This window comes from Rhamphochromis sp. 'chilingali' (genome assembly GCF_963969265.1).
Source record: "Rhamphochromis sp. 'chilingali' genome assembly, chromosome: 20".
Taxonomy (NCBI): domain Eukaryota; kingdom Metazoa; phylum Chordata; class Actinopteri; order Cichliformes; family Cichlidae; genus Rhamphochromis; species Rhamphochromis sp. 'chilingali'.
The window spans coordinates 22381190-22405503 of record NC_137947.1 but is presented as its reverse complement, the minus strand read 5'-3'; the positions used below and the strand labels follow the sequence as shown (position 1 = coordinate 22405503).

The window sequence follows — 24314 nt, the reverse complement described above, 5'->3', positions numbered from 1 at the left end:
GAGGAAACAGTGGCTGGAGACGGTGGAACAACTGTAGAATGAACTTGTGATCCTTTTGCCTTTAAAATGGTTGCTTTGAGGATGGAGGCCACATCCGCTTCCCCACACAGTCCATTGCTGTCTCGTTCTTATTGCTGATAAAACAGCATCATAACAGCGTCAGTCTGCTATCAGTCTGTGATTGCATGGGGTCAGGTTGGAAAATAAAAGCAATCTCTTTGTGAAACCTCAGCGATTATCTGTGATAAATCTGTAAGATGTCATAGATTTAGAACAGAATTTAAGAAATTACTTCAAAAATGAAGTGTTTTAAGGACTCAAGCACAGTAGGAGTGTTTAATAAGAAACAATCCATTTACTATTTACAAAATAATATAGCAGCCTTGCTTTTATAAATATTACCAGTCAATAAAGTCATTTAGCAATAAACTTCGGTGCAGACTCTTGATTGCAATGCGCTGGCAAGCTGTGTGCATCTGTTTTTATGTATCAATATTTAAATGAATGGGATTTAAATAGTTACAAATTTGCACAGATCTGTGCAAATTAACTGAGGTGCATTTATACAACTTTCTGCAGACTTTTTGCATTTACTACAGTAAAATGTCTGCAGTGTATTTTTTCTGTGGTCGTAACAAAATTGTTGATTCAGGATTTCAAAGAACTCTGGAATCAAAGGGTTTAAAGTTATGATTCAAACAGAGCGTTGTAAGAAAATTTAGAGGAATAAATGATAAGGGACACATTCAATTTGATTAAGATATAAAAGCTTTGGAACACAAGCTACAAGGGTGTGACTTTGCAAGATAAATTGCCTCCACCTGGACAAAACTAATCTAGGGATCACTGTGATGGGAGAAAGAAACATAAAAGTTACATTTCATCTGTTTGGTGAATAAAATATTTAATAGGTATCTGGTTTTATACCACAGTGTTTAATTCCTTCCTTTTCTCTGTGTCTCCACAGGAGGTGGGAAAATTGACAGCAGGTTTGATGGATGACCTCCAGTCAACACTCCCTCTCCATCTCCTCCTCTATCCATCCTTCCTTCTCCTCCTCTCTCCGTCCCTCTCCTCTGGCTCCCCTTATCCCTTACATGCATAACACAGCCTCCCCTGGGCAGGCTCGGACAGGGGGCTGGTCTGGGAGGCCAGACCCAGAAACAAAGCACTCTGTACCATTCAAATGCCCTCCCCCAGGGCCCCCGTCCTCCAGAGAAAGTGCTCTCTGCTGAGCCAGGACTGTTAATAAGCTGCTAATGAGGAAACAGACCTCTATTCTCTGCTAACATCAAGACAGATGGACACACACGACATGTTTGTTTTAAACTTCCTATTGATATGATGGATTAGAGGCGAAAAGGCTCTGATTGGTCCTGGTAGCTCCATTTGGAGCCAAATGACTGCCAGTAATTTATATGCTATAGCAAAGATTTTATTACAAATTAGTCGGCTATTACAAAATTGTCAGCTTGTTGTTAGTAACTGCTGTCACATTTTCTGTTTTTGCTTTTTTCTTTTATGGCACAAACAAGAACTCTGAGTCTTTCCGGAGAAGCTGATAAAATACTTTTATTAATATCTTTTTTCCTTTTTATCTGCCAATATTTATAAAAATAAAAATCCACCAGCATGTAAGAATATAGTAAAGGGGCAATGGGTAGAAAGTGATGTAGCAGAGGAAGCCACTTGGGCTTAGTTCATGTTTTAACACTGAGGTATAACAGTGCACTCAGTCACTACTTTGGTGTAGAAATTATCCAACAATCAGTTTGCATGATAATCAGGTGGATAAGCTGAGCAGCTGATGCTATTTTTCTAACTCACTGTGCATGAGTGGCAGGACAACATCATAAACACGAACTGCAGTAAGAACGGCCTTACTTTAAATGTTTAATTTATCAACACTTACCGCTCTAATCATGCAAACAATGTAAGAAATTGACAAAAACAGTGGATCCAGTGGAGGCCTTGATGTCTTAAACATATAACATAATGCACAGCAGGAGTTTTCTTATGCGATGTCACAAGTGCATTCCTGCCATATTCTACATGATGCACCCACAAGCATAACCATAGCCGTAAGCATGGAAGATGCCAGCTTGTCTGTTACTCTTAGCCCAGTGGCAGTAAAACTACAAAAAATGTGACACAAACTGGAAATAAAGAACAATCACCTTCAAAGCAAAAAAATTAAAACATTAATTTTATTGAGCAGAAGAAATGTTATGAGCATTTAGCCCCGTGAGATTAAGGAGTGTATATGATCCATCATACACCTGCAGCATCCAGGTACTGAAAAAAGAGATAAAAACCATCACAAACAAATGACGGTGAGACTGAATAAAATGGTGAAAAGTGATACTTCCATTGTGTCTTTAATTTATGAGTTGCATTAACCACACATTAGCCTTTTGTGAGAATATTGTGAATGGTGAATTTTACAAACTCCAGCCCACACATGTCGTTGCCATCACCAACTTTCTCTTCACCTCACCTCTAGCCACCTTCCTCCCAGCTTGTTAGAGGAAGTAATCTCTGCAGGCCAGATGTGATCCAAAGAGACAACTGATACTATTAGAGACAGCAACAGGACTGGGAAGTGTGCCTTTTCAAACTGTGCATTGTCTACTTAGGTCCGTCAGTGCAACAGGAGGACTGACAGGAGGTCCGCACTCAAGTGCCATGCTTGCATTGAAACCCCATCTTCTCCGTGTCTCGACAGGAGGCCCATGCAGTGCTTGACTGTGCCAGGCAGGCAGCATGGCTGTGTCTAACGGTTGGAGGCATAACAGACAGGTATTGATATGGATTTCTCTCCAGTAGGCCCCAGCAGAGAGCCTGGGGACTGTTAATAGGCCTCTAACGGGATGGCCAGCCCCTGGACAGCCCCCACTGACCCCCCAGTACTCATGGAAAAGAGAAGATAATAACAGATGGAGGGGAAAGGCACTCTTCCTGTTTGACAGACAGACAGAGGAAGATGGGGAGTTGGGGATGAGTGACAGCTCTTGGTGGGGCATCAGAAAGCGACAGGGCCAATGGGTGGAGGGTTTTATTGAGGGAAACTTTTCCTTTCAGCAGCACCTCGAACCTTTCACTTTGTAAAATGTTCGTTATCATCATCTGGGCATTAATGGATGTGTGAAAAAGTTGTGAAAATTTGGAAAGCAACTAAATTAAAAGTGTTAGACAAAGGAGTCTGTATCACTCAGCAGAGTTCTGACAATGAACCAGTAATGTTTGCCAGATTTGGCAGGGTTCTGGGTTTGTGGATTTGTGCAGCTTTAGCCAGAGAATTAACTAATTTAGCTGCATCTGAACTTTGGAAACATACAGGCAGGTTTCACTTTACACACACAGGTGCACTTGGGCCTATTCTGATATGACATTGAGTACAGGGCCAAGTTATGCGGACTGCTTCAAGTGACATACGGAAAACTACATGAAAATGTAGTCTATGACTTACATCATGGTCAAGCTGCCTTGTGGGTGAAGTAGTTACAAAGATGAAGAATTGGTGGGATATAATATTTGACTCTGCTGCACTGGTGATTCTGAACACTGCAGTGCACACTCCAACTTTCTCTTTGGCTCTGCCTTGAGTGAATCTCCTCATTAAGCCTCCTCACTCAGCAAGTATAAATTGAGGCTTATGTATCGCATTGTCCCCAAAACTGTGATGGAGTGTTGTGTACTGCTGCCCGACTGCAACAGGGTTGTGGATCGCTTGGCGTTTCTCCCCGGTGGTAGTTAGCGTCATGGTTTCCAGCTGCTAGATTCTGGTGCAGCATCCAGTGGCCATTAGCGCAGCATCTGCTGCTGCTGACATTTTCAATATAGCAAATCAGAGCACTGCTGCTGTTATGACATTATGTGTTAGAGAGAAATATTTTTGCACAAAGCTACATTAGCTACTTTTTTTTAACAGACTGTGTCTGAATAACAACTGTTTTGTAGTGAATGCTTACACACAGTGCACAACTGAATCACTAATCTCAGACCCACCCCGAAGCTGTTTCTGGTTCCATCATTAAGAGGTTTGACCCTTTTCTCACTGTAGCTTATATTACAGAATTCTTACAGGTCCAAAGGAGAAGAGAAAAGAAAGTCTATTAATCTGGATTATGAGTGTCAAGTTCATTCTTCAAGCAAGGAAGGAAGACAAAAAAGTGAAAGAGAAACACATGAAACCCATCAGACAAAAAGAAACAAAACAGAATAAAGAAAATAAAAAGAGTTGAGAAACAGAAAGAATGAAATGTAGAATCAATGAAAGGAAGGAAGAGAAGATAAAACAAAGAAAAAAGAAACAGAAACAATAAAATAAATGCCATATAAACAAAATACTTAAATGCTCTTAATCATCATCATCATCATCATTATAATAATCATAACAATACCGGCTTAGTTTGAGGAGAGGTACACAACTAACCTTAAATGTATCTTCCAGCAATAACGTTAACATTTATCGCGGGTCGTCCTTTGATCTCACGTTCAGAGAGGAGGTTTGAAAATGTGTTTTAATCCCGCTCTGTTTGCTTTGATCGATTTACTTGCTGAGATGTGCAACATAAATCCAGTTATTCTTTAAAACATGCAGTAGTCAAGCATGAAATGACTCTCTGGTAGCAGAAGGGTTCCTCTCCCTCTCCCTCTGTTGCACACACACACACACACACACACACACACACACACACACACACACACACACACACACACACACACACACACACACACACACACACACACACTTACATTTTAAACAGTTGACCTGAAACCTCTGATTAAACTGAACCACAGAAGATTCAGCCACTACAGATGTTAAACAAGGTTTAATGACATGTATGAATTTCAAGATTTGCGTCTTGACCAAGCCACTAGCTACTGCATCACTCACACACACAGTCAACACACTCCCCCCCCCCCCCCCCCCCCCCCCCCCCCCCCCCGGCATATCGCTGTGTCCTGTCTGATTGGGTGAGGTCTCGGGGGAGTCATTAAGTACAAAGCGTTAACATCTGCCAGACATTACTGAGCCAGAGCAGTTGTGATTCGGCCATATGATGACTCTGGCCCATCAGAGTTTGTGTGTGTGCGTGTGTGTGTGTTTGGCTGTCCATTGCTGCTGTCACTTCTGGTTTCACACCCATGATAATGGCTGTTTATAATTAGAGCTGTGCCTTCCTCGTGTGTTTCCCTGTCCTCGCCGGGGCTGTGTTCACACCGACCAGCACTGCCAAGCAAAGCTGATGCAGATTGACTCCCTTCAGGGGAGATCATGTTGAGATCATTTTTGCTTCATTTGTGACCTCTTAAACTTCTTTTCTTTTATTAGCACTGATGCTTTCTCTGGATCACCTGTATCGTCATACCCCCACCGATCACTCTGTCCCTTCTGCTTCCTTTTTTACTTACCAATCATACTTTTAATTTAACTTATTTTTACATTTTTTTTAGGTATTTTAAGACTTTATCCATTAGATTATCCAAAGATTTCCTAAGAATCTGAACTTTTTACACCATTTTAACTTATTTCTTAATTCTATTGTGCAAACAGAATATAATATTCTATACTTATACCTGACAGCTGTACATTTATGGTAAATGGTAAATGGCCTGTATTTGTATAGCGCTTTACTAGTCCCTAAGCCCTTTACACATTCAGTCATCCACCCATTCACACACACATTCACACACACTGGTGATGGCAGCTACATTGTAGCCACAGCCGCCCTGGGGCGCACTGACAGAGGTGACATTTTCCAACTTCTATCATTTTAGCTTTATGTTTGGCTCATATATATGGCTCATTCACATTATGAAATGACATTGAATTTCTTTCTCTGGGAGACTGATTACAAATAATTGCAGTAACTTCTGGACAACCGCTTTCAGACCTAAGACGAGTGCACATGGTACCTGATAGGAAGTAACTTGTCTCCAAACAACCACAGTTTGACTCGGATTGATTGCAATCACTCTTAGAGAAATTGGGGAAGGCTTGCAGATTACAGATTGCCAACACGTTGCAATCAGTTTCCGCTGATGTCTGTGACATATCTTTTTGTAATAGGGGGCTTGTATTCTGGTTAGATTCCTATATAAAGGCGAAGTTTCTGTACAGAATTTGTGGAGAAATTTCTGATTTTCCTTTTAAAACGGATGATGTTCTCGTTGGACAGAAATGAAAATTTCTCTTTAATGTGAATTTTTGTATCTATAGCAACAGATTTTGCACAAAAAAACTGCATGCAATCATCAGCTTGGCTCCATTCAATCAAAGACTGATAGCAGACTCAATCTTATTGATTTTTGTCACTGTACTGATGCACCAAAGCCACTTTGACTGGAAGTGGTTGCAGACCAGGTCCACATTGATTTCAAAGGCAACAAGACTGCACACAGAAACAAAAATTTTAGGTCGTGCTCACTCTAACCTCCAACAACTACCTCTGGTCATATCAGTTAGCTGTTAACTGTTTTAACTCTTTAATGTACACTTAATTGAATTGCATTTTCATTTTCCAAGAATCATGTTAAATTTCTCCTGGTGTACCTCCTGGTTGAGAATCCCTGACCTGTAAAGCCCAAAGACTTTCTTACCACACTGAGTAGTATTATTTTGCTATTGGATAATATGTGGAAGAGACTCAACTCTAAGTCCTCTGAACAACAAAGTCTAGACTGAGAGAAACCAGAGAGCTGTTGGTAAAATAAGGCTCAGAAAAGCTGTCTTGAAATGAAATTAATAGCATTAATAGCTTCTATTAAAGTGAAAGAGACAACAATATCAAGTGACATTGTCTTTATGAGAAGATTATAGATGCAGGTTACACACACGTAGCAAAGCATAAGCTGATCTCTCTGTCTCCTTCTCTGCCCTCTCATACAATAATCACCTTGTCCAGAATTTCAGAACGTGTTGACGCATTATTTACATGTTTGTTTGTTCTCCAACAAGCTGTCTGGGTGTTGATATTGATCAAAATCACCAACTGTGACAGAGTCTGCCTGGCAGAGCCATCAATGAGGTCTGAACGTGCCAGCTGAATCCAGGCCAGAGGGAGGAGGCTAATGTCTACTTTAACATCGCAGCCAGCTCACACAGAGGGTTAGATGGCAGGCTAACGCCTGGGTTAACAGCATTGCCAGATCACAAAGTCTTACACAGACCTGAGGAAATGTAATGAAAATGTTTGAAGTCTTCAGAGAAAGCTTTAAGGGGACTGGGTATCTTTGATCAGGACCTTCCTAGATGTACTTAACATCTGGTCAGATTGGAGACATGTAATATATATACTTCTGCTGCCAAATGATGCGCGATAGACAAGAAGGTTAGACCTCCTGTAAATGTGGGCACATGCCAAACCACGTACCTTAAGTTTGAGAGGTGTAATGTCTGTCTTAACAATGCTGCCAACAGAGATGTTAGATCAATTCCCAAAGGCCTCTTTGAATCTCTCATCTTCACGTTTAGCTGAAAAATAAAAATAAATGGTCACTTTATCACAAACGTGACATTATTGTATGTTGGCTATTTAATATTTGTGTAATTAAATTGTGAAACTTAAGAACAAAAATAAAAAATAATCAGTATTGTTATGCTTAAATTTGAAGAGCAACAAATGCTTTGTTTTGATTGAAATGATTGATATACGGGCAGGTTTTTGTACATGTTTAACTGTGACTGTAAAACTACTACGACTATAAATGCAATGGAGGTAAATACAACTGATAATTTCACTGAACATGATGTTGACATGCAGAAGCTACAGGAGCCAGTGAGGTTACCCAGTCAAAAGGTAAAAGTCACATGATAAACAGACGTGTACAAAAACAGTCTCTTGTGAAGCAAGAAATATCAATTCAACTATTAAAACATTTGATTTTTTATACATTTGATTGACAATGTATCTGATTATTTAATGGGTGTGAACATGTAGCCATGCAATGTTCTCTTTATGAGCCTGTTTTTATTAGAGATGGCACGATACCACTTTTTTATGTCCGATACCGATACCGATATCATAAATTTGGATATCTGCCGATACCGATATGAATCCGATATAATGTTTTTTAATCAACAAAACTGTTTTTTAAATATCTTGCTGCATTTTGTATAAGTTCATACTCAAGTTTAAAACAACAACTACACTAAAGCTATTCTGTTATACCTGTATGCAAAAAAAATTATTTCATAGTTCAGCAATACTGATCAATCTAATAAACTTAAACCTACACCATCCTCCCTATTCTGGTATTTTAAAGAGTACTTAGCATAAATATTAAGCAACCTAACTAATAGGGTTCCAACTCCCAGCAACAACAAAAATAAATAAATAAAAAATAGGGAACCACCCCTCACGCTCCACCTCATGATGCTTAATCGACGTAATCAACCTTAATTTGATGCAGTGTGAAAAAAATGCACAGAAATCAATTATTTTTCAAGAAATATTAAATAGATTCAACATCTTTCTTCAACAAAATTGCAGACTGCACAGATGGTACCTTCCCAAAGGAAAAAGTACTATAGCTTACTAGGGTATATATATTAGACTTAATAGTCACTATATACAGTAATTGACTTCTATTCATTTTACATCAAATTAAAACTTTGGGTGTCAGATAATTATTTATTAAAAGCTCGACATTTTAAATGAGAATAAGAAAGAAAAGTATGTCTTTGTGCCCCCTTTTCCCTGTTAATGCCCTATCGGCCCCCCTGGCTAAACTTTGCTAGATCCGCCCCTGCACAGTTACCAGCGTCAGCTACGTAGAAAAAGATCCTGGAGTAGAAAGTAATATTAAATACATTCTAACAATAGCTGATCAAGCTTAAACGTGCTGCTGTTGTTCAGCCGCTGGTTTCCTCTTTCTGGTGCAAAGTGGGCCAAAAGCAAACTAGAGACACGGACTCGCGACAGAAAAGCCGATCAGCTGATCGTTAAGCAGTTTCATCATTGAAGTAGCAGCAAGAAGACGCAGTCGCTTGTTAAGCTTAAGGCAGGAATGCTTTACAAACATTCAGAGATGGACTTACACACTTGCTTTACTTCTCTCGGGATAACTTTGTCGGAGATGAAATGCCGGGTTGCTAGCGAAGCTCCACATGCTATCCAGACCACCGACGGTCCGCATGCCACAGCCGCTCTATCACGTGATGCATACTGCTCCGACGTGCTAACATTCTGAGGTGAGTTACGGCGTGTTGCAAGTTTTGTGAGGTGCTTTCGTGATATTTAATGGATCGGATTACATTTTTTTATTTTTCTCCGATATCCGATCCAGTAATTTAGGTCAGTATCGGACCGATACGTAATATCGGATCGGTCCATCTCTAGTTTTTATTAATATAAATAACACTTTTAAGCCTTTTACAACTGTGTAGGTTTAAATTTAATTTTAAACCTTATTTCCGGCTGAACTCAACATGTCTTGAGTGCCACAACCATCACGTCCCGACCCCTTTTTGCCAGCATCATAATCCTGTGATGAGCTGAGTGTGAAGACCAGTTAGCTTGGTATGACTTTATAGTGAGCGGTCAGGGGTTTGAGTCACCTTTGTGCTGTACCAGGGAGCCTAAGCCCCAATTTAAACAGGTCTTGAGACCAGTGAGACCCGGTAACCACAGGTTGCTAGGGAAAAACCTTTCGTAGCTGGTTGGCGAGTGGTTGCTGGACTGTGAATTCACTTATGAAGCCCCAGTCACATATAATTAGAAAGTAGTCAGTGACCCGGGGTTAACACCAGTCAATGGGGAAAAATGTGTATTCTCCAATAGCCTGGCTAATATATATGTAGTTGCTTGTTGTCACAAGATGAAACTGATAACAAAGTTTGCATAGAAGATGCCAACTTGTCTGCAAACATTCAACAACTACTCAATGTGTACTGAAACTATGAAAAGTTCAACAAAACTGGAAGTGGAGCCTGCTCCCCTTCAAAGGCACAACTTTTACTTTTCCTCTTGGTGGTTAATTATCATGTGTTTGCAGACAAGCTGGCAACCTTTCACCAACTGGTCAGTGGTTGCTGAAAGGTCTCTGGGTCTTCATGAGCAATCACCGTGCATTAGCAGATTCAGGCTTCCTCATGAGACAAATGAAAGGATGATAGTGTAGATTTATTTTTGTTTGGACAATGACCTCTGAAAAAAGGTTTTTATGGCTGGATGCATTCAGCCAATCAACTTAAATACCTATGTCTTGATCAGTCATGCCTCAAAACATTCATAAGCACCTCACCATGTATTATCAGTTAAGTTAGCACTAAATTCTCTCTACTGATATGTTGCAGGCTGTTTGAATATATGACGAATGACTGATTGCACAGTGGGCAAAGATGATGAGCTGTTCAGTACTGGTTGGGACGTCACATTCCCTTCAAAGCCTTAAAACCAAAAAACTTGATCCGCGCTCAAAGTCTCTTCATTTTAAAACTTTCCTGTCCCCTGATTTCATGTTGTTGTCAGTGAAGGAACATTATCAAACACATTTCTGTTTTGTTTTGGACTGGACCGTGCAAAGAGGTAGTCTGATCTCTCTATTTGTGCTGTCTGTTCTTGGCTTCAGTCGTGGCTCGCTCTCCTCATGACCATGTTTCACTTTGTCGCCCGACTCCCCCCTGCTGAGAGGGGACTGTCACCCAGGACTGTGCCAGGCTTGGAGTTGGCACACACACACATAAGCACACACACAAAATCTTCTCTCCGTCTCCTATATTTTAGACAAAAAAGAAAAGAAAAAGAAAACCTTTCCTGCACAGTTTGCCTCGTGTCATCAAGCAGAGACACCCGTTCCTCTGGGCAGATTTGAAGCATGTGGTGGCCAGAGATTTAGATAGATATATCTCACCCATTAACATCTGCTCCCCTGGCCTGCTCAGCACTTCCTTCCAGAAGGCCACTGCATACACACTCATCAGCATGTACATACATACACACTCACATCCACGCACGCACACATACACTACGGTTCATCTGCGGTTGACAATCAAGGACAGTTGGTTTTGAACAGTGTCAGGACAGTTAGACTCTCACAGGGAGTCTCCAAACTACAGGCGACTGGCACACAGACAAACACTCAGAGAGCACATTTACGGCCAAACACTGAACGCCATCTGTCAGTCACTGTAGGAGGATATTACTGCTGACGCACACACACACAGACACGCACACACACAGATACGCACGCACAGGCACTTTCTGTCTGGCTGAATCTGTATTTATCACACAAAATTCACACCAAAACTGGCTTGTATGCGGACAAGTGAAAGTGTGTGTGTTTGTGTATGTGTAAACACAGCATGTCCATTTTGTCAGGAATGTTGTTTATGTGTTTCAGTTTATTTTCTAAGCCCGTAATTGATAACATTGACAGCCATCCTGCATGCATGGCCGTTCATTGGAGGAAGAACTCGGATATTTTCTTAAATGAAAGCGAGCGTTTGCTACGATGAAAGATGGCTTTGTTGCAGATATGTCAAGTTGACTGAGAACTACTTTTGTAATTGATGTAGAAGCATTTAAAACCTTTATTATTATTAACATTTTAGAGAATTTTTCATTGTGTATGTCCCAAAAGCTTGACTTACTAACTCAAACTTTTGAGAAGATAACCTTTAATTGAGAAAACAGACTGAATTTCTGACTTAAAGATGCAAAAAAAGGTTTTGTTTTGTTTTTCAGATTAATATTGAATACCTGAGATGTGGTTGAGTAAAGCTACGGATGCACCGTGGTAAACCTTTGCCATATTTTTGTTCGCTAAATGTTCAAAGATGAAGTGTGATGAAGAGGTTTTAACCTTTAGAATAGTTCAGCCATTTTTCTTAATGGCTATTTCTTTGTTTCATTGACACAAAAGGGGGCTACTGAAAACAAAAACGAGCAAAAATGGGAAATATTTCTGTATCCGCATCGGCCCAGAAATTCACCATCTGTGCACAGATCAAAACGCCTCAAAATTTCACTACCCGGGTAAATGTGTGTTACTTTTCACACTATGACAAATTCATTTGGGAGTAATGAGCTATCCTATTGCGTTTTTTTTTTTAAGTACAGCTAAACACTTTATTTAATTCTCACATGATAAATAAATAGCACCTTATGAAATTAACTCAGTCTATCTCCCATTGTGTTCAAACGTCCCGTGATGACAGATGATATAACCAGCCCGAAACAATAACACACATGGTTATCATTCTGCAGCCCCATCCTCTCACTTTCCGCGACCCTGCTTGGACAAAGGGAAGTGTCAACACCACTTCTCTAACTGCACAATTAACATGCAAATGAGCTGAGTCGCTAATGGCAATGGCAAAGCGCTCTTATGATGGAAATATGCTTTCTGCTTTGGCAGTATGGGTTAAACATTAGTCTAAGGAATCAGCTGAGGACATTAGGGCAGAGGCCTCAGAAGCTTCCCTCAGGGCAGAAAGGGAGAAAGATGGAGGTAAACTCAGAGAGGGAACGGACTTTGCACCTGCTTCAATATGACTATGACACACACACACACTGAGCATAACCAGGCGGTTATAATCAGCCTCGTTCAGGCTGTCAGCTCGGTCAATAACTTATCCCCTCAACTGCTTTTGTTCTAGCAGCAGCTCGGCTGATGCGGCCACTGCCCCTTATTCAACTAAAATTTATTTTCAATTGCTGCCCTCAGGCAGCAGCTCACTGACCGACCAAGTAAACAAACCAGAAGACCACTTCACATTCATACACTTCCACACAGGCAGGACTCTTCACACTCAATGCAACAGCAGTCTGTGGCTGCCAAATGACATGTTTATACAAACTCTGGAGTTATAAAAGCCTTAAATGCCCCTACTGTTTGTGCATATCTGACACCCCCCCCTCTAAAACAACCCTTATATTTGCAGCTTTGTAAAACTATATCTGTGATGGAGCTGGCAAGCAGCTGTCGGGGTGTTTTAATTAAAACAACTTTGCGGATTTTCAGATTTGGAGGTTGGAGCTTTGTCACAGGGCCAGCAAGTGAGGCTGACGGTATTTGTTGCCTTGTTAGCATCCATGTTTAAGAATGGAGAAAAAAGGCCTCTCATTGTGTGTGTGTGTGTGTGTGTGTGTGTGTGTGTGTGTGTGTGTGTGTGTGTGTGTGTGTGTGTGTGTGTGTGTGTGTGTGTGTGTGTGTGTGTGTGTGTGTGTGTGTGTGTGTGTGTGTGGAGAGGGTGAACAAAGCAGTGTTTCTCTAAGTGATAAACCTCGAGTGGCTCACAGTAACAGGTGTGTGCTCTGTAAAGGGCCAGTCATTTGTCAAGCCTCATGAAAAGAAGAGCTGATGGCCACGAGTCCATCCTATGATCGCTGACCAGCCTGCAAACAAAAACACAAAGTTTCTGTAGAAATGATAGATTTGATCTCACAGCCTCTTTCACGTGCTATATAAATATATATGCATCTCATTTTTTAGAGTTTATAGCTTTCTTTGTAAGTATTTTTGGTATTTTCCATATAATTTCTGCAATAAACACCTTTTTCACTTCTAATGCATTAATGCTGCTTTAAGGATGTTATGTTATTTGTATTTCACTATTCGCACACTCTCTAAGTTTGATGTTTGCTGCAGAACTGACCAAAATCAGCTGTCCAACAACCTTCTCTGGTTTAACTGCCTCTGGTATAACAAATAGGTGCTCAAATACATAAAATGTCCAAATTTGAAAGCCGTTTTTATTTTTCCAGTTGAGTTTTTCGGTCCTTAACATTATCAGTTCTTCTTTTTAGTTTTGCGTTTGTGTTGATGTTGTTATTGTTGTTGTGTTGCATTATTATCCTCTTCTCTCCTCCTGTTTTTGCCTTAATGAAAAAGACAAATCTGAATATCAGTGGGATTTATTTAAAACAAAACTAAAAGTCTCAGTCTAATGAGGATAATTTTTGTGAGCCCTGCCAGGAAGATAAGCCCCTCTGTTAGATAAACACAGAAAACCTGTAATTCACTCGCTGCTTGCAAGTTAGTTTTTCTGTTTACCTTTCCAGCTTTCAGAAGAATAAGAGGGAAATCTTCCATTTCAGTGTGCAGGCCAAAGGCAGGAAGATGCTTCTGTTGCCATATGATCGACATATCAGAGCAGGACGTACACTTCCAAATTTAAGCTGGTTTACATTCCTCTCTTTAACACGGATGTGTCTTGTGCACGCCATTTGCATGTGCATGATTGTTTTGTGCGTTATTTTGTGGCTTACTTACAAATGCTCTCCCTCTCTGGTAGCAGCAGAAGCAGCAGTTGTCTCTGCTTTGCTCGGCTCCTAATTAGCCAGAATTAAGAAGTATTTCTCAGCCCATTGAAGGGTCTATTTCCTTTGAAACCAGAGCATAATAAACCTTAAGTAATTACCCCAACTCATGACTATTAACTCGCAAACCGCCAGCTTCCCTTGACAACATCCTCCTCAGTGTTGTGTGGTTAAAAGGCCATTGCAGCTACCCAGCTATTTACATCCCATCTGGCAGCCTGCGAGGGACAGACAGGCTATACTCATTCCTAAAGACAAAAAGAAGAAGAAGCGTAAAATGAACTCTTTCACTCTTTCTCGACTTAGCCACCAAACTTGTGTTTTCTTCCCTCCAAATAAGTTACAAAAGGGCTTCGTCTCCTTTTCTCTTTCTGTCTTTCTTTACTTTTTTAATCCACACACTCATTTGCATACGGCGAGGCCGAGGAGGGGGTCTGAATGTATAATCTTCTACATTTAGAAGCCTGTAATCCCGACGCCTCTCTGTGATGTGATTTTCTCCTCTCGGTCCCCCATGAACAATTAACTTGTAATCTCCACAAACATACGTGCATTCTGTCGCTGCAGAGATGAGACGGAGAAACACCCAAGGGACCCGGCGGACAAACTGCTCTGCGCGCCCCAAGGCGAATCACTTTCTAGCTGCTGCAGGGACCAATTCAGCTGAGCTCCATTAGGCTGCAGCTCAGTGCCTTATTTCCCTCTCGTTTCTCCCTTTTCCTAACATTTCTAAATAAATGATGCATTCGTGTTATTGTTCAGACGTGTATGCCCCGAGAAGAAGGTGACATGACTTCAAAACTTTGGTTAATTTTAGAACAGTTCTAAAACATGAATTTCAACAACCAGCAAAATGTTTAATGTCCTGCTGCGTAATTTCAGCAGTTATTCTAGGATCATTCAAAGGAGAAAAATATCAGATGCTAATTTTCAGCTTTCCTTAGAAATCTTTACTATAAAATAGCAAATGTTCATTTATCTATAAATCTCTGCGTTTTGTTGATTTCAATGTAGTCTGTTTTAAATAAGCAGAAAAATCCGGGGTCTTAAAAAAAGATCAAATAATGATGAGAAGTGTAAAAGAAAAAACGCGCTGAGGTGTTTTTGTCTGAGGCCTTGAAATGTTTATAATCATTGCGCAATAATTATTATTTAAAACAAGATTTGTTTTTTTTAATGTGCAATGATTACATATATGTGGGCAAAATAAAATATTTAAAGAAGCACAGCTTCGTATTTATCTTAAGATTTTGTCTGAAACTACCAAAATTAATTAAAGAAATAAAAAGTAAAACTGACTTAAACTTCCGGGGGTTTAATTCTTATATGATAGAAAAAAAATGTCGTTTCGATGATTTGGTGAGTATTTAAAAGAAACAGAGGAATAAATTGGGTATGATTCATAATTCCAGTTTTATTGAAATTTCATCCAGTGACGCTGGGCGATAATAAATATTTCATCAGTCATCAACAATGTACAAAAATAAAGACACGGGGTCTCTGGGCATAACAAATTCATTTCAGCAAAAACAATCATGCTGTGATAATTACACCATCATGCAAAAAAAAAACAACAGAAGTTAAAATCAAAATAGAAATCAATAGAAATCAGGGCACAAATCGACACACAGTGAGCCACACGATTAAAATAAATCTTAAAAAAATTTAAAACAAATTTCCGTGGTGGCAGAATCGTTTTAGCCAAACACAAACATGTTGTTATTTATTTTTTACATAGAACTCAAGTTTAAAATCCTTGGTACAAGGCACAGAGCATTCTTCGTTTTCACAAAATGACGCTTGATATATTTAAAAAATGTTTTAAAAAAAGAAAAAGAAAGAAGCAAAATTAAAATGTTCATGCTGCCTCCTTCACCTTTCACAATGTCATGTGCAACGAAGACTCAGTTAAACACAGCAGGAGCGCGGTGTGTATTTTCTTTCCTTTTTTTTTTTTTTTTTTACCATCAACTGGCAAAAATCAGTAGTCTTTATATATATAGTCTAAGTCCTTGTTACAAGGAGGAAAGAGGCTTTTCTGTTATACGCCAAACAAGAAAACAGACTAAACAACAACATGCACCAGTGAGGCCAAATTCCCCCTCATGCCCTGAATTATCTATTTACAAACATCATTACATCTCTCAGTCTCTGCTGCTCATCAGACACACGGGCATCATTTCATCCCGTCTTTCCCCTCCCCTGAGAGTCTCGTGAGGCCGGTAGAGGTGATGGGGATGTGTGGAGGAGGCGGAGGCACCTGGCAGATGGTGCAGGGACACGGCAGCCCAGCCCAGTGTTGGAAACCGGAGCCCAGCTGCAGGGCCGAGGGCGCAGTTGGAGCCCCCTTCATCAGGGAATGGGGTGCTCTGATGGACGTGAGCCCCGGCAGCGCGCTGGACAGAGTGGAGGACGTGGAAGAAGACAGCGCGCTCCCGAGAAGAGGGTGCACCTGGTGAGCGGCAGCGGCTGCTGCAGCGGCGGCAGCGGCGGGACCTCCGGAGTGTCCGCCGGGGCCGCAGTGGAAGGCTGAGTGCTGCCCTCCGTATATCTCCCCTACCAGCCGCTTCATCTCGTCCAGGGAGCTGGTGAGCATCAGGATGTAGTTCCTGGCCAGAAGCAGCGTGGCGATCTTGGACAACTTCCTCACTGAGGGCCCGTGCGCGTAGGGCATCACCTCGCGTAGGCCGTCCATGGCCAGGTTGAGGTCGTGCATGCGCTTCCTCTCCCGGCCGTTAATCTTGAGACGGAGCTGGTACATTTCCTCCTCGGTGACTTGCTTCTTCAGTTTATACTTGTTGCTGCTGCTGCTGCTGCTGCTGCTGCTGCTACTGCTGCTGCTTCCCACCGACGCGGACTTTGCTTCTCCTGAGCGCAGGTGCTCGCCCCCGCTCATCTTCTGGCGCTGCTGCTCGCCGCTCTGCGTGGAGGAGGACACGGAGGAGCCAATGTGGTGATGATGGTGATGGTGATGCGGGTGGTGGTCACGGAGAAACATGCCGTCCATGTCCGGGGATGAGGCTCTGCTGCTTGGGCTGGAGTCTGAATTCATTTTATGAGTTTGCTTCCGAGGTTGTTGGGTAGGAGGTCGCTGCTGGCTTCCTCCCTCTCTCTCTCTCTCACTCTCACTTTCACTCTCTCCCCACACTCTCCCCTCTCAGCTTTTACTCCCTGCCTCTCCCTTTCTCTCTTTTTCCCGAAGCCTTTAGTCACTCTGGTCACCTGATGTTGCCTGTATCCCTCCTGTCCCGTGCTTCTGTCCTTATCACATCGGTTCCCACTTTGCGTCAGTGTCTGTCGACTTTCACTCTGCGTGTGTCTCTGTAACTCTGCGGTGAGGGGGACACTGATTGTGGGTATTTATACGCGCGGACAGACAAAAGCGGCTTTCCTATTCATAACGCCTAGTTAGGAAGATGACGTGCCCGTTAGAAAGGGGGCGGTGTGCTTTGACTGTCCCAGTGACCGCGGTGCGCAACCATTCACTGCCATTGTCAGAAAACTGTCGGGGGCACCGCGCTTCTCTCCTCTCCCCTCCACTTCTCTCGTGGAAGGGAAAGTTGCTCTTCCTGGAGAAACCGGTCAGTTTTCTTCCTTAGTGATTTTTACTGCACAAAGCACACGCGGTTTATTATGAGATCTTCCCATACTTTACGCACACACGCACCGCGATCACATCCCAAGAAAGAAGAAATAAATTTTGAAAAGAGAGCCGTTTAAAATTGTTGTCAAACGCAACTGCAGAGATCATGCTGCATTTTTGTAAAAGAAGAAAACCTCATCAGCCTCACACACACTCACACACACGCTGTTCACTTTGTATCGGACGGTCAAAATTTAAGCCAAAGTCTCCGAGGTTCCGCCGGTGGCCGCCTGAGGGAATGACGAGGAATGGGAAGGGAAATTGCTTTTCCCATTCAGCGGTTAGTGCTGCCGCAGGGGTGCAGGGCCTCCGCTGGGACGGAGGTAACATGCCGGCTCCGACTCGCGGCACTCTGCTGGCCATATGGCAGCATGCGGATGTCAGAGTTTACAAGGCTGTGCCTCATGGTCCAACATCTAGCTTCCATGTGCTGAAAGCACATTATTATTATTATTATTATTATTATTATTATTATTATTATCATTATTATTATTATCTTAAAATAAATACTACTGGAGAAACTGGAAAAACATTCAAACATTGAAATCATTTCAGCAATCAATTAAATTTCATTATAAGCTACTTAAAATACAATATTAGCCAAATACAAGCCATGCACAGAAACCACGTCTAAAAAATTTTATACGACAAAATGGAAAGACATGCCAAACCACAGATGTGTCAAAAACAAAAGGGAAGAAAAACTACTAAATCTTAAAACCAGTCATAAAAATTCTGTATTGTCAACACGCAGTGAAAACAGTCAAAACGTTAGTTTTTATCCACTGAAGCAAAAAGCTGATCTTTCAATGTGCATTAAAATATTGGGCGAATGGTGTAAATTGAGTCAGTATTGTCTATATTGAGCAGCTGAGAGTGCTCTCTCCACTCTGAAGAGTCTACTCCAGATCTGTTTTGTCGAGGTGGAGTGGGGGAACGGGCCACCAACAATAACATGTGGAAGTAACTGAAGCACTCTTCCTCTGACCAACCACCTCAGCATCCCTATCGCTCCATCTGTCTATCCGTGCCTCCATCCATCCATCCGTCTGCACTCTCACCCACCCAGCACTTCAAACCCCCGATAATAAAGTCTGCCTCAAACTCTGCTCCGTGCTTCATCCTTCACCAATGAGATCCCCCTGGTAGAACAGTAAAAATGTGTATTCACAGCCTCATTGTTGGCCCAGCAAAAGAGCCCCTCTCATAAAGGTGCTGCCAATGCAAAGAAAAGCGCTGGTCGGCTTTGCTCTCTCTTGGTGGCATTTGATAGTGTAAAGCTTTGAATACCAATTGCTTGAACTGGACATATGTGAATCCCCTGTAAGCCTACTAATCCTGTCCCCAAGTGTTTCTTTGTGTGTGGGGCAGCCTCGCACACCCAAGAGAAAGTGTTCCTAATCCGGCCAATGTGGAGAAATGTGTGAATGAGAGGGGCAGAGCAGGTCTGTTAGCATGTGTGTGTGTGTCAGATATCAATCTGTGCAGGAACACATGCTTTGCAAAGGGTATTTTTTTGCTTATGTATTTTAGTGTTTGTGAGTGTGTGTGTCCATCTGAGGCCTCTGATTCAACACCACCAGGACACTGGCCTAAATGAAGGCAGTTATTCACTGTTCCCCACACTACTGTCGCAGCAGGTCGCCCATAATGTGCTCTTTTCACTGCGTAAGCTCCTCGTTTTCCTTTTATTCCTCTGTTCGTATCTTTTTTTTTTATCTCTCCCCCTCTCTCCTCCTCTCACACTCTTTCTCACTCTCTGTACTCCTTCTCACAAGATTCTGGTTAGGGTTGCTTCTTCTCTTGAAACCCTCTCACATTTTTTTTGTTCCTCTCTTTGAGAAGTGGCTCTCTGCCCTCTCACATCAGCTCTCTGGGCAGCAAAAGGACACAATCACAGGGACCCAAATTGAGCCAGCACTATTGCTTTTTTATCTTAGATGTCACCGTTTGAATGTTGTACATATACCATTCTGTAATGCATGTGTATTAGGCATCACAGGTTCATGCAACGTTGGGTCATGAGAAAATTGAGTGTTGCACATGTGTGCATGTAGACAGAGATGCCTTTAAATGACTGAGATATATAAAAACATTTCTGATGTGTCACCAAAGAGCAGGAAGTAGGAGGTCTGCTTAGATTACTGACCCCAAAAACACAAGATAGTAACACAGTTAAGTCCATAATAGGTCATTTACAGTTTTTTTATAATGTTTGCATGATGGTTTGGTGGTTAGCACCATCACCTTAAAGAAAGAAGGTCCCAGGTTTGAACCCATCAGCTGGCTGAGGGGCTTTCTATGTGGACTTTGCAAGTGACCTGTTGCTATTTACCTGTTCATCTTGCATCCTGCCTGGTGCACCTGGGAAGCAACCAGTCTCCTCTTCATCTACCTCCTGGGAGGCTCCGGCTACTAGACCACCTCTACTAGTCTCAGGACAGTCCACAGTGACTGGAAGCTTCTCTCTGGTAGTTTGTGGTCAGCAGTGAGTGTCTGTGACACATGACTGGCTGAGTATCTCTTACCTTAAAGAACAATGACACACATACCTGAGACAATAAAGAAAGTAAAAGTCAGAGCCAAAGATAATAGCTGATGTCACTGGTATAAAAAAGAACTAAAAATTTTATGTGTTGAGTTCTCACATACTCTGAAATGCAGAACGGGAAAGATCGTCAGGAGTTAGACATGTTTTGTCTCCTCATTTTGCCTCTTTGTGTTCTTTCTGCTTTAGTTCACATGGAGTAATCGTCTGTATATCAAACCATGCTTTACTTCAGTAAAGACTGTAAACACTTACCTGGTCTGTGGAGGTGGGCATATGAGTCTTCACTCTGTGACCTTACACATTTAATTATGTGCTGCAGGACCTCATTAGAAATCTTGTTATATATCATCATAAATAAGATGAAGCTGTTAACATTATTTTTCAAAAATCACCAAAATGTAACATTTACTGCTGAACAATTTTGTTAAAACGAACTGCTTGAGGCTACAAGACACTAACAATTAATTTGATTTAAAATTGCTTTAAAACCTTTTTCTTTGCTGGCATATTAACAAAAGTTGGGTTGTGTGTTTCATATTGTAGAATTTATTTTTACTTGTAGAGTTTGTCTTTTGTGCCATCTCTTCTGTATCTGATGCTAACTTTCACTTTAAAGGACTATCAAAGGAGTAAAATGTGAATGTATCTGGCATTGGTTCATGCCACATACTTTAACAAATTAACAAAAAAAACAGAAATCTGACAGTAACTTTAAATAAATAAAAATTCAATTATATATTAGTTACTGATGGTTCAAATATAATTGCTCACACAAACCTAAAAATGTATTGCAGTTGTTGCTGAGAGTTATTCTGACTTTATTTAATATGGACCTCCATTAACATCTATATAAAAGTGAGAACAGAAACCTAGAGCCGTTCATTTGTAGCAGTCAAGTAACTGTATGCTCACTGTCTACTTCATAAGTTACACCTTGCTAGTACTGTGTTGGACTGCCATAATTCTTTGATACCATTTGAGCACAGTGAACTCATCATCGTGTTCAAGAAACCAGTTTGAGATGATCTGATCTTTATGACATAGCGAGTTTTCCTGCTGGAAGATGCTATCAGAAGATGGGTACACTGTGGTCATAAAGGGACGGACATGACCAACAACAGTACTCGGGTAAGCTGTGGCATTTAAACAATGTTCAGTTGGTGAGGCACAATGTGCGTGTAGATATTTTCTCTTTTTCTGACCAATCTCTGTAAACCCTAGAGATGGTTGTGTGGAAAACCACAGTAGATCAGGAGTGTCTGAAATAACAACCACACCACATTCAGTCACCTCAGCAGGTGGTCTTGACCATATGTACATGCCTAAATGCATTGGGCTCCTGCCATGTGGCTTATTAACTGTGGTGAATGATTTTCAATCTATATTTCTTCCTTCTTCAGGAGGACAAATGTGTTTTTATGCTAATATAATCTAAAAAAAAAAAAAAAAAGAAACTTGTAAATTCTTGCAAATAGTTGAGCTGACAGTGGATAGTTTGTTTTTCTTACAGAAACGTTGCCTACACATCATTTTACTGAATACAATCCATGCATGAATAACTGTGGATGTATACTCCTTTCATTTTACCCATCAAAGACACCATCAAACCACAGTTTGAAGTTTCACTAAAAGAGATTTCGCTTAGTTTGAAGTGTTTGAGTGGCAGATGGAAGACAGCAACAGGAGTATTGATATCTCACAGTGATGCCAAGCAAAAACCGTAAAAAAAAGTAGTTCTGAGATTTATTTTTCTAAATGATAGGTCAACATTTGAAAAGTAAAAGATGTACCGCACCTCTCAGATATGTTATGGCAACTTTTAAAAGCTTGATTTTGCCTTCTCAGTTTTCTTTGGGTGAATTGTGGGTAAAAGAATATCAATAAGATTTCTTCATTCCTATTTTGTGAAAAGTAAACAAACCTTCAAATTATAGCAAGCCTTTAATTAAGGAGATGATCAAACGATTAAAATCTCGTTAATTACAGACCTCACAACCATCTCTGCCAACATGAATATTGAGGTCCTAATTAATATTTGTCGGGCTGTTTTGTTCTTGGAAGACACTGGCGTTAATTAGGCAAAAACAAGTCAAATTAACATTTCAGTAATGAAGAAACATACCTTCATGTTCTTATTTCTCTCTGTCTGAACACACTCTGATACAAAATTGGCATCTCAAAGCTTTCTGAGGCATGTTTTTTATCAAACAGAAGCAATGAAGTTTTCAGACACATATTTTTCATCCCAATGCACGACTGATCAATGTGTGCAATTCTTGTTTTCCTTATTGAAAACAATTTTGGAAAACAATTTAGTTTAGAATCTTTGCTACATATCAGTGCAAGAAATCTTTTACATCTTTAACAGTTCTTTGTCAAACATCAAGTAAACACCTGTGACCGTTAAATGACAGCATCCTTTTGGTGCATGCTTGGACTCCTTGATGCGCTGCTGCGTCTAAGTCAGATGTGTTGTAACACAACTGAGAGATCAGTGTATATATTGTACTGTATACCTGAGCATTGGCCTAAGGACAACAGACTTGAGCCGTACATAGCAAAGCTATTAACACCAGCTACATCCTGCATCTTGTGTTAGTAGCGCTACAGCTAGCTTGCTAATCAGAACCAACAACCCCACAGTGTTGGTGTCTATGCCCACCCAAAAATGTCCTCTCTGCTGATATACTCTACAACAGTAAGTCAAATTAAATCATGCCATTTGGTAATGAAGCATCTGATCTGCACGAGGTCAGTAAAGCTAAAGCTAACAGACCTTCACAGACCTAAAGCTAACCCTTCAGTTACTAGTAGCTTAGTGCATTTGAAGTGATGGCACATGAATGTCAGATGTCTATTCATATTAATGTACAGAATTCACCTGCTTGCTGCTACTACTGCACATTCACCCAGTGTGTGTGTATATATATATATATAATGTTCTTCCTCTACACCCCCCCCCCCCCCCCCCCCCCCCATTTTTGCACATGTCGAGGAGCGTGTCAGGCTACATTTCACTGTGTGTTATACTTGTATAACTATGCATGTGACAAATAAAGAACCTTGAACCTTGAACCTTGAATCTATATATATGAGCTTAGCCCAATGAAAAATTATGCTCCAGGACACGACTCAGTAGATTAGAGGTTGTGATTACTTCATGAACTGCTGTTAGATTGCATTAGATTGAGGTAACTAGCATGACTACCTGGTGGGTGCATGGCGATGACTAGTGATATGGATTAAAGAACTTGAATTTGTTGGATGGCCTGTACAGGTGGTAGGAATGGGTGATGTACCCTTAAACCATAAGATAGTTTAAGAAAATCTGTGAAAATGATTTTTATGACTATATTAAAAAAAAGTAATGTTTTTTCTTTTTGAGCTACTGTCACTGATGACACATGACCTAACTCAAAGTGTAAATCTATCACCACCAGATGAAAGCAGCAGCAACATTATTGTAAAATAGCAGTGATACAGCATAAGTACAAAAGTAACCAAGCTAGGTAGAGTTTCCTCTGGAAATTTTAGTAATACTTTATAATACAGCCCAAGAAACGAATGGAATTTTCACCTCTTTTACTTGATATTATGGTGTAATTATATTTACCAACATATACTTGGAGGTACACTAGGGGCTTATTTGTATTAGTGGATCATTCATGATGCACACCAATGTAACACATAATAAAAATGTAAAAAGGCAAGGTTAAGGCACTACATATACTGCCCATGTGCCTCACATGTTAGGCCTTGTCTCGTTTTCTCAGGGAAAGCAAATGCTTTATATCAGTATTATCATGGTTTGACAGCATTTTCATCACATTAAAATTATACCAGCATTGTC

General features: G+C 40.9%; 1 protein-coding gene and 1 long non-coding RNA gene across 2 annotated transcripts; both read right to left on the bottom strand.

Moving 5' to 3' along the window:
• Positions 1-2215: 2215 nt before the first annotated feature.
• On the bottom strand, positions 2216-9136 carry LOC308388466. Its single transcript, XR_013970104.1, has 3 exons — positions 9047-9136; positions 7380-7480; positions 2216-2295 (listed from the first exon to the last, which is right to left on the bottom strand). It is a non-coding gene; the product is annotated as an uncharacterized lncRNA (long non-coding RNA).
• A 6528-nt stretch (positions 9137-15664) lies between these two features.
• olig3 (oligodendrocyte transcription factor 3) lies at positions 15665-17624 on the bottom strand. The gene has a single exon (XM_080869330.1). The coding sequence runs from the start codon at positions 17320-17322 to the stop codon at positions 16447-16449; it is 876 nt and encodes a 291-aa protein (XP_080725456.1). The 5' UTR covers positions 17323-17624; the 3' UTR covers positions 15665-16446.
• Positions 17625-24314: the final 6690 nt, after the last annotated feature.